The following is a 13,392-nucleotide window of genomic DNA, read 5'->3' on the forward strand; positions in this document are numbered from 1 at the left end:
CCCCCAGGACAGTGACTCAGTGAATTATTAACCCTCATGGTGTCCTCATGGTGTCCTCATGGTGTGAGAATCCATCAATGTTCTTTTAACATGTTTACAGTACATATACACTGCAGTATGTAGAGACAACCGTAGAGAGTAGTATGTAGAGAGACAACAGTAGAGAGTAGTATGTAGAGAGACAACAGTAGAGAGACAACAGTAGTATGTAGAGACGACAGTAGAGAGTAGTATGTAGAGACAATCAGTAGAGAGTAGTAAGTAGAGACAACAGTAGAGACAACAGTAGAGAGTAGTATGTAGAGACAACAGTAGAGAGACAACAGTAGAGAGTAGTATGTAGAGACAACAGTAGAGAGACAACAGTAGAGAGTAGTATGTAGAGACATCAGTAGAGAGTAGTATGTAGAGACAACAGTAGTGAATGGGTCTGGACTGTGTCCCGTGTCCTACCTGCAGGTCAGAGACGGAGACTTTGTGGTAGATCTTCTCCTCGTCCCGGCGCTGGTCCTGGGGGACGGTGATGTTGGCTAGCGCCGTCTCAAAGTCCAGGATCTGCTGCATCAGGACCACCGTGGTGCTGCGCTCACCCCCCAGCAGGGTCCCCAACTCCACCATGTAGTCCAGGTAGGCCACCAAGACCTGCATGTCTCACACACAGAGACAGAGAGAGACAGACAGAGAGACACATTTCTTTAATCGAACATCTGGAACATTATATCAAAAACAAGCGCTAAAAGTGGTAAAAATGTGATGCCAATAAGAAAGTAATTTATAATATATGTTGACACCCTCTCACCTTCTCATTGGCTGTCTTGTTGAGGTAATAGTCTCTGGACGGCAGGAAGAGCCCTGATTGGTCCACCTGGACAGAGAACAACAGGGGACTGAAACACAACCACAGACCAGATATCTAACAGCCCTGGGCGACGCGCACACCACCTGGGCGACCGCAGACTACCTGGGCGCCCTGCAGACTACCTGGGCGACCCGCAGACCACCTGGGCGACCCGCAGGACCACCTGGGCGCCCTGCAGACCGCTCGGCTTGGAGCCCCGGGACCATTCTGAGAGCACCACTAGCCGTGTTTTCTTATAATTATCATATCTACATATTGAGACTTTATAGCCTGGTTCCCCAGACTACTACAGACCAAAACGTGTTCAGATAACAGACAGATGACCCTGGACTGTCATTGGTTGGCTGTCTGTCCAATGGCAGCCCAGTGGGTGCGTTTGAGACTCACACCTGAAGGTGCAGCAGGTCTTTGATGGGTGCTGGGCCTCTGGTCTGGTTACGACTCTGAGTATTATCTTATTATTAAAGTATTATCTTATTATTGTTCTGTTCTTCTCATATTGCCGTGTTGTAGTTTAACTCCGTGTTTATCTTCATGTTGAACTGAACAGCGGCTTGTAGGCATAATTATGAAAGATGCTTCATAAATAAAGTTTCCTACTCACTACAGATGTTATCTGACAACAATAAGCGTTGTGAATTATCAATAAAAATACATTTGATGTGACACTCGGCCTTAGTCTCCTCTTCCTCAGACTGATCACTCTGGAGGAACTAAGGTCGGCAGAATCTAGAAAAACTAAAATCTCCCCTGGAAGATGATGCAACGTTTTGGGAACACCGGTCTGTCCCTGTTGCCATGACTAACGTCTCTGTTGATTATTAAGGGGGGACCATCCAGAGACGCAGAATCCTCCAGAGACGCAGAATCCTCCAGAGACGCCACCTCCATTTTAATGTGTTGTAGAGACCGATCGTTTGACATTGAGATAAAGACAATATTTGTTAATAGATTTTATTTCAGAATTGTTTTAAAACCCCAAATGCGTCCCGGGTCAGTTTGACCAGAGGGACCCGAGAAGGTCCCGAAGTGAAGACACTATGAGGGTCAAAGGGTCCTAGACAGTGGTCTCGCTCTGGACCTCTGGGACTGAATAAGACATAACGCTCTGGAGGAGACAGGAAGGAAGCCTCAACCTGAGATTGTGTCTTCGTGGACATTTTACCTGGATCACGTTGCTGTTGGAGTTCTTGGGATCGGCGCTGACTCCGACACTGAAGAAAGGCTGAGCTCTGTACGGTCCAGAAACCACCTTCAAGACCTCCATGAAGTTCTCCTTCTCCCAGGGACCCGTCAAGTTCCAGCCCCCGATCTGCTCAACCAATCAGAGGACAAAAAGAACCATCAGAAGACAAATAGAACCAGTCAGAGGACAAATAGAACCAGTCAGAGGACAAATAGAACCAGTCAGAGGACAAATAGAACCAGTCAGAGGACAAATAGAACCAGTCAGGAGACAAAAAGAACCAGTCAGGAGACAAAAAGAACCAGTCAGGAGACAAAAAGAACCAGTCAGAAAACAACCAGAACCAGTCAGAAGACAAAAAGAACCAGTCAGAAGACAAAAAGAACCAGTCAGGAGACAAAAAGAACCAGTCAGGAGACAAAAAGAACCAGTCAGGAGACAAAAAGAACCAGTCAGGAGACAAAAAGAACCAGTCAGAAACAACCAGAACCAGTCAGAAGACAAAAGAACCAGTCAGAGGACAAATAGAACCAGTCAGAAGACAAATAGAACCAGTCAGAGGACAAAAAGAACCAGTCGAGGACAAAAAGAACCAGTCAGGAGACAAAAAGAACCAGTCAGGAGACAAAAAGAACCAGTCAGAGGACAAAAAGAACCAGTCAGAGGACAAAAGACCAGTCAGAGGACAAAAAGACCCAGTCAGAGGACAAAAAGAACCAGTAGAAGACAAATAGAACCGTCAGAAGATAATAACCAGTCAGAGGACAAAAGAACAGTCAGAAGACAAATAGAACCGTCAGAGGACAAAAGAACCAGTCAGAGGACAAAAAAGAACCAGTCAGAAGACAAATAGAACAGTCAGAGGACAAAAAGAACCAGTCAGAGGACAAAAGAACCAGTCAGAGGACAACCAGACCCAATCACTAAAGACAGCTCTGAAACGGTGAGTGTTGGCTGAGGGATGCGGTCTCCGTAGCGACCAGGTGATGTGGTTACCTTGGCGATCAGGTCTGTGAGGGGGTGCGCTCCGAGCTCTTCGATCCTCTGGGTGTTGAGACAGGACAGGTAGTAGGACTGGGTCTTCCTCTCGGCCTCGCTGCTGCCGTTGAACGTCCCGTTCTCTGGGACCACAAGGACACAGAGTATTACTGCGCAGTACTGCATAGGACTGGGTAGTACTGCGTAGGACTGGGTAGTACTGCGTAGGACTGGGTAGTAGTGTGTAGGACTGGGTATTAGTGTGTGTATTAGGACTGGGTATCAGTGTGTAGTACTGGGTATTAGTGTGTGTATTAGGACTGGGTATCAGTGTGTAGTACTGGGTATTAGTGTGTGTATTAGGACTGGGTATCAGTGTGTACTACTGGTATCAGTGTGTACTACTGGGTATTAGACTTTAATTCTTTAAAGATTAACATGTTTTTCTCATAATATTCAGATTTTTTACCATTTTGCGTTTTCTGAAGAAACAAAAACCTTTTTTCTGAGTCAACATTTAGACGTTTTGACATTGTGGAATTTTTTCACCATTTGTCATTTTTTTAAACATTCTTTTATCTTCTTTCCCCCCCCCAGTGCTATGAAATTACATAAAACCCAAATTCAATGACAGTCTATCTGGTCCTCACATTAGGGCCACTGGAGAAACATCTATGTGAGTTCTGACTTTGATCTCAGAATCAGACCTAATCCTCCTCCATAGATCCTTTATTCTCCTCGCCGCTTTTTGTTGTTAAAAAAACTGGAAATTGGTCAAATTTGACCCGAAGACACAGGGTTAAAAAAACAACATAACATTGCAAGACTACAACAAGACCCGTCTGTGCCCCCCCACCGTCTGCCCCCCTGCCCCCGACACCCGTCTGCCCCCCCCCCCCTCACCCAGCAGGTGCTTGAGCAGGGCCTGGTTCGCTCCCAGATGCTGTTGAACGTGGACCAGCGCGAGCGCCCGTCGGGGAGCGGGTTCTTCCTCATCCAGCCTCCGCAGGCGAACTGGTAGAAGTCGCTGCAGGGGTCGGCGCTGCGGTCCATGGCCTCCACCATCTGGCTCGCCACGGTGACGCACGCCTCCGTCAGGCACAGGCCCCGCCCACTGTCTGCACGGCATCATGGGAAACGGAGGCAAAAAACAAGGCCAATGATTCTCTATAACACACAGCATGTTCTGTGTCTTTACATATGTAACCAGTCTATGTGGCCGCGGGTTCGACTCCGACCTGCGGCCCTTTACTGCATGTCCTTCACACCACCCACCCCCCGTTCAGAGAGCGACAACGTTATGGGATGGATCACTACAGAGATAGACCTTTTAATTAAAGAGGAAGATCCTCTTAGTTTCACATGAAACAGAAATCACCATCACCAAACCCACCAGACTCCATGTAAATAATCACTACTTTTAGCGTGTATAGAGCAACATATCTCCACCAGACTCCATGTAAATAATCACTACTTTTAGCCTGTATAGAGCAGCATATCTCCACCAGACTCCATGTAAATAATCACTACTTTTAGTGTGTATAGAGCAGCATATCTCCACCAGACTCCATGTAAATAATCATACTTTTAGCATGTATAGAGCAGCATATCTCCACCAGACTCCATGTAAATAATCACTACTTTTAGCTGTATAGAGCAGCATATCTCCACCAGACTCCATGTAAATAATCACTACTTTTAGCGTGTATAGAGCAGCTTATCTCCACCAGACTCCATGTAAATAATCACTATTTTTAGCGTGTATAGAGCAGCATATCTCCACCAGACTCCATGTAAACACACACACTACTGCATGTCATTTCCCAAAAGTAACAACCAAAGAGAGAAATAAGGCTTAAAATGCCCAAATAAATCAACAAAATCAATATCAAATCATTTCAACCAATTTCAGCCTTAAAGAGAAGGGAGACTCGACCCCCCCCCCCGCCTTAAACTACCTCAAATACCACCAACTACAACCCTAGAAGGAAGAAACGAGCCGACTGACTGAACCAGCGTCACCTCCAGCCCAGAGTCTCACGGAGGGAATCGAACCGCAGCACCTGAACCCAGGGGTGCAGCACCCTGGGGGGGCAGCACCCGGGGGGGGGGGGCAGCACCGACCTGCTGGTGGAAGACAGGCGACCAGGACCAAGCCCAGCAGGAGAGCTGTGCTGCTGTGTGAAGACGCCATGTCTCTCTGTCTCTGCCTCCTCATCACCTCCCCTACAACACCTGAGACTGATTACACCCAGGTGTTCAGCTGGGGGGAGGGGGGAGGGGGGAGGGGGGAGACGAGAGCCAGCTGGTCCTCAGGCTCTCTGCAGCAACAAGTCCCCAACAGACCAAACCCAATCACCAACAAGCAGACAGAGAATATATTCAATATATAAAATATATATATAAATATATAAAATATATATATATACAACAAAGAAAATCACACGTTATCTGAGCCTGTTAAATTACTGGAGGACAAGGACATGTCTTATTGGAGGACAAGGACATGTCCTACTGGACAACAAGGTCTTACTGGAGGACAGGGACATGTCTTACTGGAGGACAAGGTCTTGCTGGAGGACAGGGACATGTCTTACTGGAGGATAAGGACATTTCCTACTGGAGGACAAGGACATGTCTTACTGGAGGACAGGGACATGTCTTACTGGAGGACAAGGACATTTCCTACTGGAGGACAAGGACATGTCTTACTGGAGGACAGGGACAACAGTTGACAACATCCACACTGTGTGAACACAGCCTGGACATAGAAAAGGGACAGGGACTCTGGTCCCAGTGGGACAGGGGACAGGTAGAGACAGAGAGAGAGACAGGGGATAGGTGGAGACAGAGAGAGACAGGGGACAGGTGGAGACAGAGAGAGACAGGGGACAGGTAGAGACAGAGGAGAGACAGGGGACAGGTAGAGACAGAGAGAGACAGGGGACAGGTGGAGACAGAGAGAGACAGGGGACAGGTGGAGACAGGAGAGACAGGGGACAGGTAGAGACAGAGAGAGACAGGGGACAGGTGGAGACAAGAGAGAGACAGGGGACAGGTAGAGACAGAGAGAGACAGGGGACAGGTGGAGACAAAGAGAGACAGGGGACAGGTAGAGACAGAGAGAGACAGGGGACAGGTGGAGACAGAGAGAGACAGGGGACAGGTAGAGACAGAGAGAGACAGGGGACAGGTGGAGACAGAGAGAGAGACAGGGGACAGGTGGAGACAGAGAGAGACCGGGGACAGGTGGAGACAGAGAGAGACAGGGGACAGAGAGAGACAGGGGACAGCGAAGTGAAAGAAGTTAAGGAAGTTAAGGAAGAGGCGGATGGTTAAAAGAAGGAAAGGAAATATGATATCTCCTTATTTGGAAAGAAAAGGAAGTGAAGGATGGGAGGAAGTAAAGAAGGAAAAGATGAAGTAAAGAAGGATGATGAGAGAAGAGAAGAAGAAGAAGAAGAGAGCAGGATGAGAGAAGAAGAAAAAGAGAGGCTGTTACCGGAGCCGAGGCCCAGACCCAGGACCAGGACCAGCAGGCAGACCAGCAGAGCCAGCAGGGACGCCAGCAGCAGCACACACAGCAAGACCTCCAGCTGGGTCCGCCGGCCCAGCAGGTCCACGCCCCCCTTCCTGAAGCCACTGGGGGGGGGGGGGGTTAGAGGGGGGGAGGGGGGGTTGAGGGGGCGAGAGGGGGGGGGTTAGGGTATTATGTATTTCTAACATTATAATCATGGGGAGCGTTTGTGTGTGTGTGTGTGTGTGTGTGTGTGTGTGTTGTGTGTGTGTGTGTGTGGTTGGTGTTTGTTTGTGGTTGGGTGTGTGTGTGTGTGTGTGTGTGTGTGTGTGTGCGTGTGTGTGTGGTGTGTGTGTGGTGTGTGGTGTGTGTGTGTGGTGTGTTTGTGCGTTTGTGTGTGTGTGTGTGTGTGTGGTGTGGTGGTGTGTGTGGTGTGCGTGTGTGTGTGTGTGTGTGGTGCGTTCACTGACCTCCACTCTGTCAGGAAACGAGGCCTCAGCTGGAGACTCCAACACTTCATCCTCCTCAAAGGTAGCTCGCTTATAGCTGGACATCTGGAGAGAGAGACAGAAAGAGAGACAGGTAGACAGACAGGTAAACAGACAGGTAGACAGACAGGTAGAGAGAGAGACAGACAGGTAGACAGACAGGCAGACAGAGAGACAGAAAGAGAGACAGGTAGACAGACAGGTAGACAGACAGGCAGACAGACAGGTAGACAGACAGACAGACAGGTAGACAGACAGGTAGACAGAAAGACAGGTAGACAGACAGGTAGACAGACAGGTAGACAGAAAGACAGATATGATCATTAGTATTTATTCATCCTTTTCAGAGTAAAATAAAGTGATTTACTGGAAAACTTCTGTTAAAAAATTATTGTAGTAGGTTGGTTTCCTGTCTTATTGTGGTAGTCTGGTTTCCTGTCTTATTGTGGTAGTCTGGTTTCCTGTCTTATTGTTATAGTCTGGTTTCCTGTCTTATTGTGGTAGTCTGGTTTCCTGTCTTATTGTTGTAGTCTGGTTTCCTGTCTTATTGTGGTAGTCTGGTTTCCTGTCTTATTGTTATAGTCTGGTTTCCTGTCTTATTGTGGTAGTCTGGTTTCCTGTCTTATTGTGGTAGTCTGGTTTCCTGTCTTATTGTGGTAGTCTGGTTTCCTGTCTTATTGTGGTAGTCTGGTTTCCTGTCTTATTGTGGTAGTCTGGTTTCCTGTCTTATTGTGGTGGTCTGGTTTCCTGTCTTATTGTGGTAGTCTGGTTTCCTGTCTTATTGTGGTAGTCTGGTTTCCTGTCTTATTGTGGTAGTCTGGTTTCCTGTCTTATTGTGGTAGTCTGGTTTCCTGTCTTATTGTGGTAGTCTGGTTTCCTGTCCTATTGTGGTAGTCTGGTTTCCTGTCTTATTGTTGTAGTCTGGTTTCCTGTCTTATTGTGGTAGTCTGGTTTCCTGTCTTATTGTTGTAGTCTGGTTTCCTGTCTTATTGTGGTAGTCTGGTTTCCTGTCTTATTGTGGTAGTCTGGTTTCCTGTCTTATTGTGGTAGTCTGGTTTCCTGTCTTATTGTGGTAGTCTGGTTTCCTGTCTTATTGTGGTGGTCTGGTTTCCTGTCTTATTGTGGTAGTCTGGTTTCCTGTCTTATTGTGGTAGTCTGGTTTCCTGTCTTATTGTGGTAGTCTGTTTCCTGTCTTATTGTGGTAGTCTGGTTTCCTGTCTTATTGTGGTGGTCTGGTTTCCTGTCTTATTGTGGTGGTCTGGTTTCTGTCTTATTGTGGTAGTCTGGTTTCCTGTCTTATTGTGGTAGTCTGGTTTCCTGTCTTATTGTGGTAGTCTGGTTTCCTGTCTTATTGTGGTAGTCTGGTTTCCTGTCTTATTATGGTAGTCTGGTTTCTGTCTTATTGTGGTAGTCTGGTTTCCTGTCTTATTGTGGTAGTCTGGTTTCCTGTCTTATTGTGGTAGTCTGGTTTCCTGTCTTATTGTGGTAGTCTGGTTTCTTGTCTTATTGTGGTGGTCTGGTTTCCTGTCTTATTGTGGTAGTCTGGTTTCCTGTCTTATTGTGGTAAAAAAAAGCTTTTCAGGTTCCCCAGACCTCAGACCGCTCAGACCTCAGACCCCTCAGACCTTAGACCCCTCAGACCCCTCAGACCTCAGACCCCTCAGACCTCAGACCCCTCAGACCCCTCAGACCTCAGACCCCTCAGACCTGGAGGGAGCTCTAACTCCGTGTTTCTCAGCAACAGCCCAGAAACCGGACTGGTCTAGAGAAGATCTGTGTGGAGGGGGGGCCAAAATCCCTTCTGCAGGGTGTCAGACCTGGTGAAGGACTACAGGAACCGTTGGAAACAAAGGCTGCTGGACCAGATATTAACATGGATCTTCTCAGGTGTTAAATCCTTATTTTCCTCCCTGTAGATCTTGTTGTTGTTGTGGTGAACGTGTTTGTCCACCTGGGGTCTGCTGCACGAAAGTAGGATAAAGATATCCAGGATGAACAGGTGGAGCTATGTCCAGCCAGGTGGAGATAACCAGGATGAACAGGTGGAGCTATGTCCAGCCAGGTGTAGATAACCAGGATGAACAGGTGGAGCTATGTCCAGCCGGGTGGAGATAACCAGGATGAACAGGTGGAGCTATGTCCAGCCAGGTGGAGATAACCAGGATGAACAGGTGGAGCTATGTCCAGCCGGGTGGAGATAACCAGGATGAACAGGTGGAGCTATGTCCAGCCGGGTGGAGATAACCAGGATGAACAGGTGGAGCTATGTCCAGCCGGGTGGAGATAACCAGGATGAACAGGTGGAGCTATGTCCAGCCAGGTGGAAATAACCAGGATGAACAGGTGGAGCTATGTCCAGCCAGGTGGAGATAACTAGGCTGAACAGGTGGAGCTATGTCCAGCCAGGTGGAGATATGTCCAGCCAGGTGGAGATAACCAGGATGAACAGGTGGAGCTATGTCCAGCCAGGTGTAGATAACCAGGCTGAACAGGTGGAGCTATGTCCAGCCAGGTGGAGATATGTCCAGCCAGGTGGAGATAGCCATGATGAACAGGTGGAGCTATGTCCAGCCAGGTGTAGATAACCAGGATGAACAGGTGGAGCTATGTCCAGCCGGGTGGAGATAACCAGGATGAACAGGTGGAGCTATGTCCAGCCAGGTGGAAATAACCAGGATGAACAGGTGGAGCTATGTCCAGCCAGGTGGAGATAACCAGGCTGAACAGGTGGAGCTATGTCCAGCCAGGGTAGATAACCAGGATGAACAGGTGAAGCTATGTCCAGCCAGGTGGAGATAACCAGGATGAACAGGTGGAGATATGTCCAGCCAGGTGGAGATAACCAGGATGAACAGGTGGAGCTATGTCCAGCCAGGTGTAGATAACCAGGATGAACAGGTGGAGCTATGTCCAGCCGGGTGGAGATAACCAGGATGAACAGGTGGAGCTACGTCCAGCCAGGTGGAGATAACCAGGATGAACAGGTGGAGCTACGTCCAGCCAGGTGGAGATAACCAGGATGAACAGGTGGAGCTACGTCCAGCCATGTGACTGAACCAGCGTCACCTCCAGCCCAGAGTCTCCGTCCACCGGGCACCGTCCCACCGGGCACCGTCCACCGGGCACCGTCCACCGGGCACCGTCCACCGGGCACCGTCCACCGGGCATCAGGGTGCCAGGTCAACCCTTCCTAACATCTAACAGCTGTAGTCGGGTTTAAATCCAACTCAACCACTATGGTGACGAGTAGCTAACGCATGTTGATAAAAATAAAGCAGAACACATCAGAAGACTGGACTGAATCTGGAGTTGATGATGAGTCCTCGGTGCTGTATGTAGTCCTCGGTGCTGTATGTAGTCCACGGTGCTGTGTGTAGTCCTCGGTGCTGTGTGTAGTCCACGGTGCTGTATACCCGTCACCATGTAGTCCACGGTGCTGTATGTAGTCCACGGTGCTGTATACCCGTCACCATGTAGTCCTCGGTGCTGTATGTAGTCCTCGGTGCTGTATGTAGTCCTCGGTGCTGTATGTAGTCCTCGGTGCTGTATACCCGTCACCATGTAGTCCTCGGTGCTGTATGTAGTCCTCGGTGCTGTATGTAGTCCACGGTGCTGTATGTAGTCCACGGTGCTGTATGTAGTCCACGGTGCTGTATACCCGTCACCATGTAGTCCTCGGTGCTGTATGAAGTCCTCGGTGCTGTATGTAGTCCTCGGTGCTGTATGTAGTCCACGGTGATGTATGTAGTCCAAGGTGCTGTATGTAGTCCTCGGTGCTGTATGTAGTCCCCGGTGCTGTATGTAGTCCAAGGTGCTGTATGTAGTCCTCTGTGCTGTATGTAGTTCACGGTGCTGTATGTAGTCCACGGTGCTGTATGTAGTCCTCGGTGCTGTATGTAGTCCTCGGTGCTGTATGTAGTCCTCGGTGCTGTATGTAGTCCTCGGTGCTGTATACCCGTCACCATGTAGTCCACGGTGCTGAATGTAGTCCTCGGTGCTGTATGTAGTCCTCGGTGCTGTATACCCGTCACCATGTAGTCCACGGTGCTGTATGTAGTCCACGGTGCTGTATGTAGTCCACGGTGCTGTATGTAGTCCAAGGTGCTGTATGTAGTCCACGGTGCTGTATGTAGTCCACGGTGCTGTATGTAGTCCACGGGGCTGTATACCCGTCACCATGTAGTCCAAGGTGCTGTATGTAGTCCACGGTGCTGTATGTAGTCCACGGTGCTGTATGTAGTCCACGGTGCTGTATGTAGTCCACGGTGCTGTATGTAGTCCAAGGTGCTGTATATAATCCACGGTGCTGTATGTAGTCCAAGGTGCTGTATGTAGTCCTCGGTGCTGTATACCCGTCACCATGTAGTCCACGGTGCTGTATGTAGTCCTCGGTGCTGTATACCCGTCACCATGTAGTCCACGGTGCTGTATGTAGTCCTCGGTGCTGTATGTAGTCCACGGTGCTGTATACCCGTCACCATGTAGTCCACGGTGCTGTATGTAGTCCAAGGTGCTGTATGTAGTCCACGGTGCTGTATGTAGTCCACAGGGCTGTATGTAGTCCAAGGGGCTGTATGTAGTCCATGGTGCTGTATGTAGTCCACGGTGCTGTATGTAGTCCACGGTGCTGTATGTAGTCCATGGTGCTGTATGTCTGTCACCATGTAGTCCACGGTGCTTTATGTAGTCCACGGTGCTGTATGTAGTCCACGGTGCTGCACACCTGTCACCATGTAGTCCACGGTGCTTTATGTAGTCCACAGTGCTGTGTGTAGTCAACGGTGCTGTATGTCTGTCACCATGTAGTCCACGGTGCTGTATGTCTGTCACCATGTAGTCCACGGTGCTGTATGTCTGTCACCATGTAGTCCACGGTGCTGTATGTCTGTCACCATGTAGTCCGCGGTGCTGTATGTCTGTCACCATGTAGTCCACGGTGCTGTATGTAGTCCACAGTGCTGTATGTCTGTCACCATGTAGTCCACGGTGCTGTATGTAGTCCACAGTGCTGTATTTCTGTCACCATGTAGTCCACGGTGCTGTATGTAGTCCACGGTGCTGTATGTAGTCCACAGTGCTGTATGTAGTCCACGGTGCTGTATGTAGTCCACGGTGCTGTATACCTGTCACCTTGTAGTCCACGGTGCTGTATGTAGTCCACGGTGCTGTATGTAGTCCACGGTGCTGTATACCTGTCACCTTGTAGTCCACGGTGCTGTATGTAGTCCACGGTGCTGTATACCTGTCACCTTGTAGTCCACGGTGCTGTATGTAGTCCACGGTGCTGTATACCTGTCACCTTGTAGTCCACGGTGCTGTATGTAGTCCACGGTGCTGTACACCTGTCACCTTGTAGTCCACGGTGCTGTATGTAGTCCACGGTGCTGTACACCTGTCACCTTGTAGTCCACGGTGCTGTATACCTGCCACCTTGTAGTCCACGGTGCTGTATGTAGTCCACGGTGCTGTATACCTGTCACCTTGTAGTCCACGGTGCTGCTGCCGAGAGGGGAGCAGAACGTGGTTCTACCTGAGGAGTCTCCTCGGAGCCGACCGTTGACCATGTCCAGACCCAGGCTCTGACAGAGCTGCAGCAGGTCTCTGCCGCTCTTGTTGACCTGGACGTCCCCGTTGGAACGAGGGAGGTTAGTTCTGTTTTGAGGGTAATCCTAGTTCTGAGTTGTAGTCAGGGTGGGAGCCAGTACGGGCATTCAGGGTCCCACAGACCAGCACACGTCCCTGGGCCTGGAAGCTGCTGATCTGCTCGTGGAGGAGGGGGAAGATCTCCTCATCAGAGTAGGGGAGTCACTGGGGGGGGGGGATGTATACAGCACCCAGGAACATGTCTGGTTGGGGGTTAGTGATGTCCTGTTTGATTTTGAGCCAGATGTGGGGGGTGATGTATGCTGAGATGTCTCCTGGGTCCCTCCCTCTGTAACAGCAGGGAGTCTGATGGCAGGAGGAGGTCTCTGTAGTTGGGGGGGCAGTGAGGGACAGAGCCGGCTCTGCACCAGGTCTCGTGGAGGAGGATGATGTCTGGGTCTGTGGTGGTCTCTGAATTCAGAGGTTTCACTTTTACTTTTTAGTTAAGGCCCTGAACGTTCCACATGGAGACAGGAAACGGCTTCATTGTCTCTCTTCATGTCTCTCTGTCTCGTGCTCTGTCTCTCTCTGTCTCTGTCTCTCTGTCTCTCTCTCTCTCTGTCTCTCTCTTGCTCTCTGTCTCTCTCTGTCTCTCTGTCTCTCTCTCTCTTCTGTCTCTCTCTCTCTCTGTCTCTCTCTGTCTCTCTCTCTGTCTCTCTCCCTCTCTGTCTCTCTCTGTCTCTCTCTCTGTCTCTCTCCCTCTCTGTCTCTCTGTCTCTCT

General features: G+C 49.5%; 1 protein-coding gene across 1 annotated transcript; it reads right to left on the minus strand.

Moving 5' to 3' along the window:
• Positions 1 to 453: 453 nt before the first annotated feature.
• Positions 454 to 13,082, minus strand: LOC116679544 (endothelin-converting enzyme 2-like; the record flags this gene model as incomplete). Its single annotated transcript, XM_032509204.1, is given in 10 exon segments — positions 454 to 642; positions 800 to 865; positions 2,025 to 2,171; positions 3,042 to 3,166; positions 3,927 to 3,956; positions 3,959 to 4,141; positions 6,526 to 6,665; positions 7,009 to 7,094; positions 12,509 to 12,646; positions 12,858 to 13,082. Coding segments are annotated over 10 exon segments (1,329 nt in total), but the record flags the coding sequence as incomplete, so codon positions are not given.
• Between the last annotated feature and the right edge of the window lie 310 nt (positions 13,083 to 13,392).

Source organism: Etheostoma spectabile, unplaced genomic scaffold (genome assembly GCF_008692095.1).
Source record: "Etheostoma spectabile isolate EspeVRDwgs_2016 unplaced genomic scaffold, UIUC_Espe_1.0 scaffold00017727, whole genome shotgun sequence".
Lineage (NCBI taxonomy): Eukaryota > Metazoa > Chordata > Actinopteri > Perciformes > Percidae > Etheostoma > Etheostoma spectabile.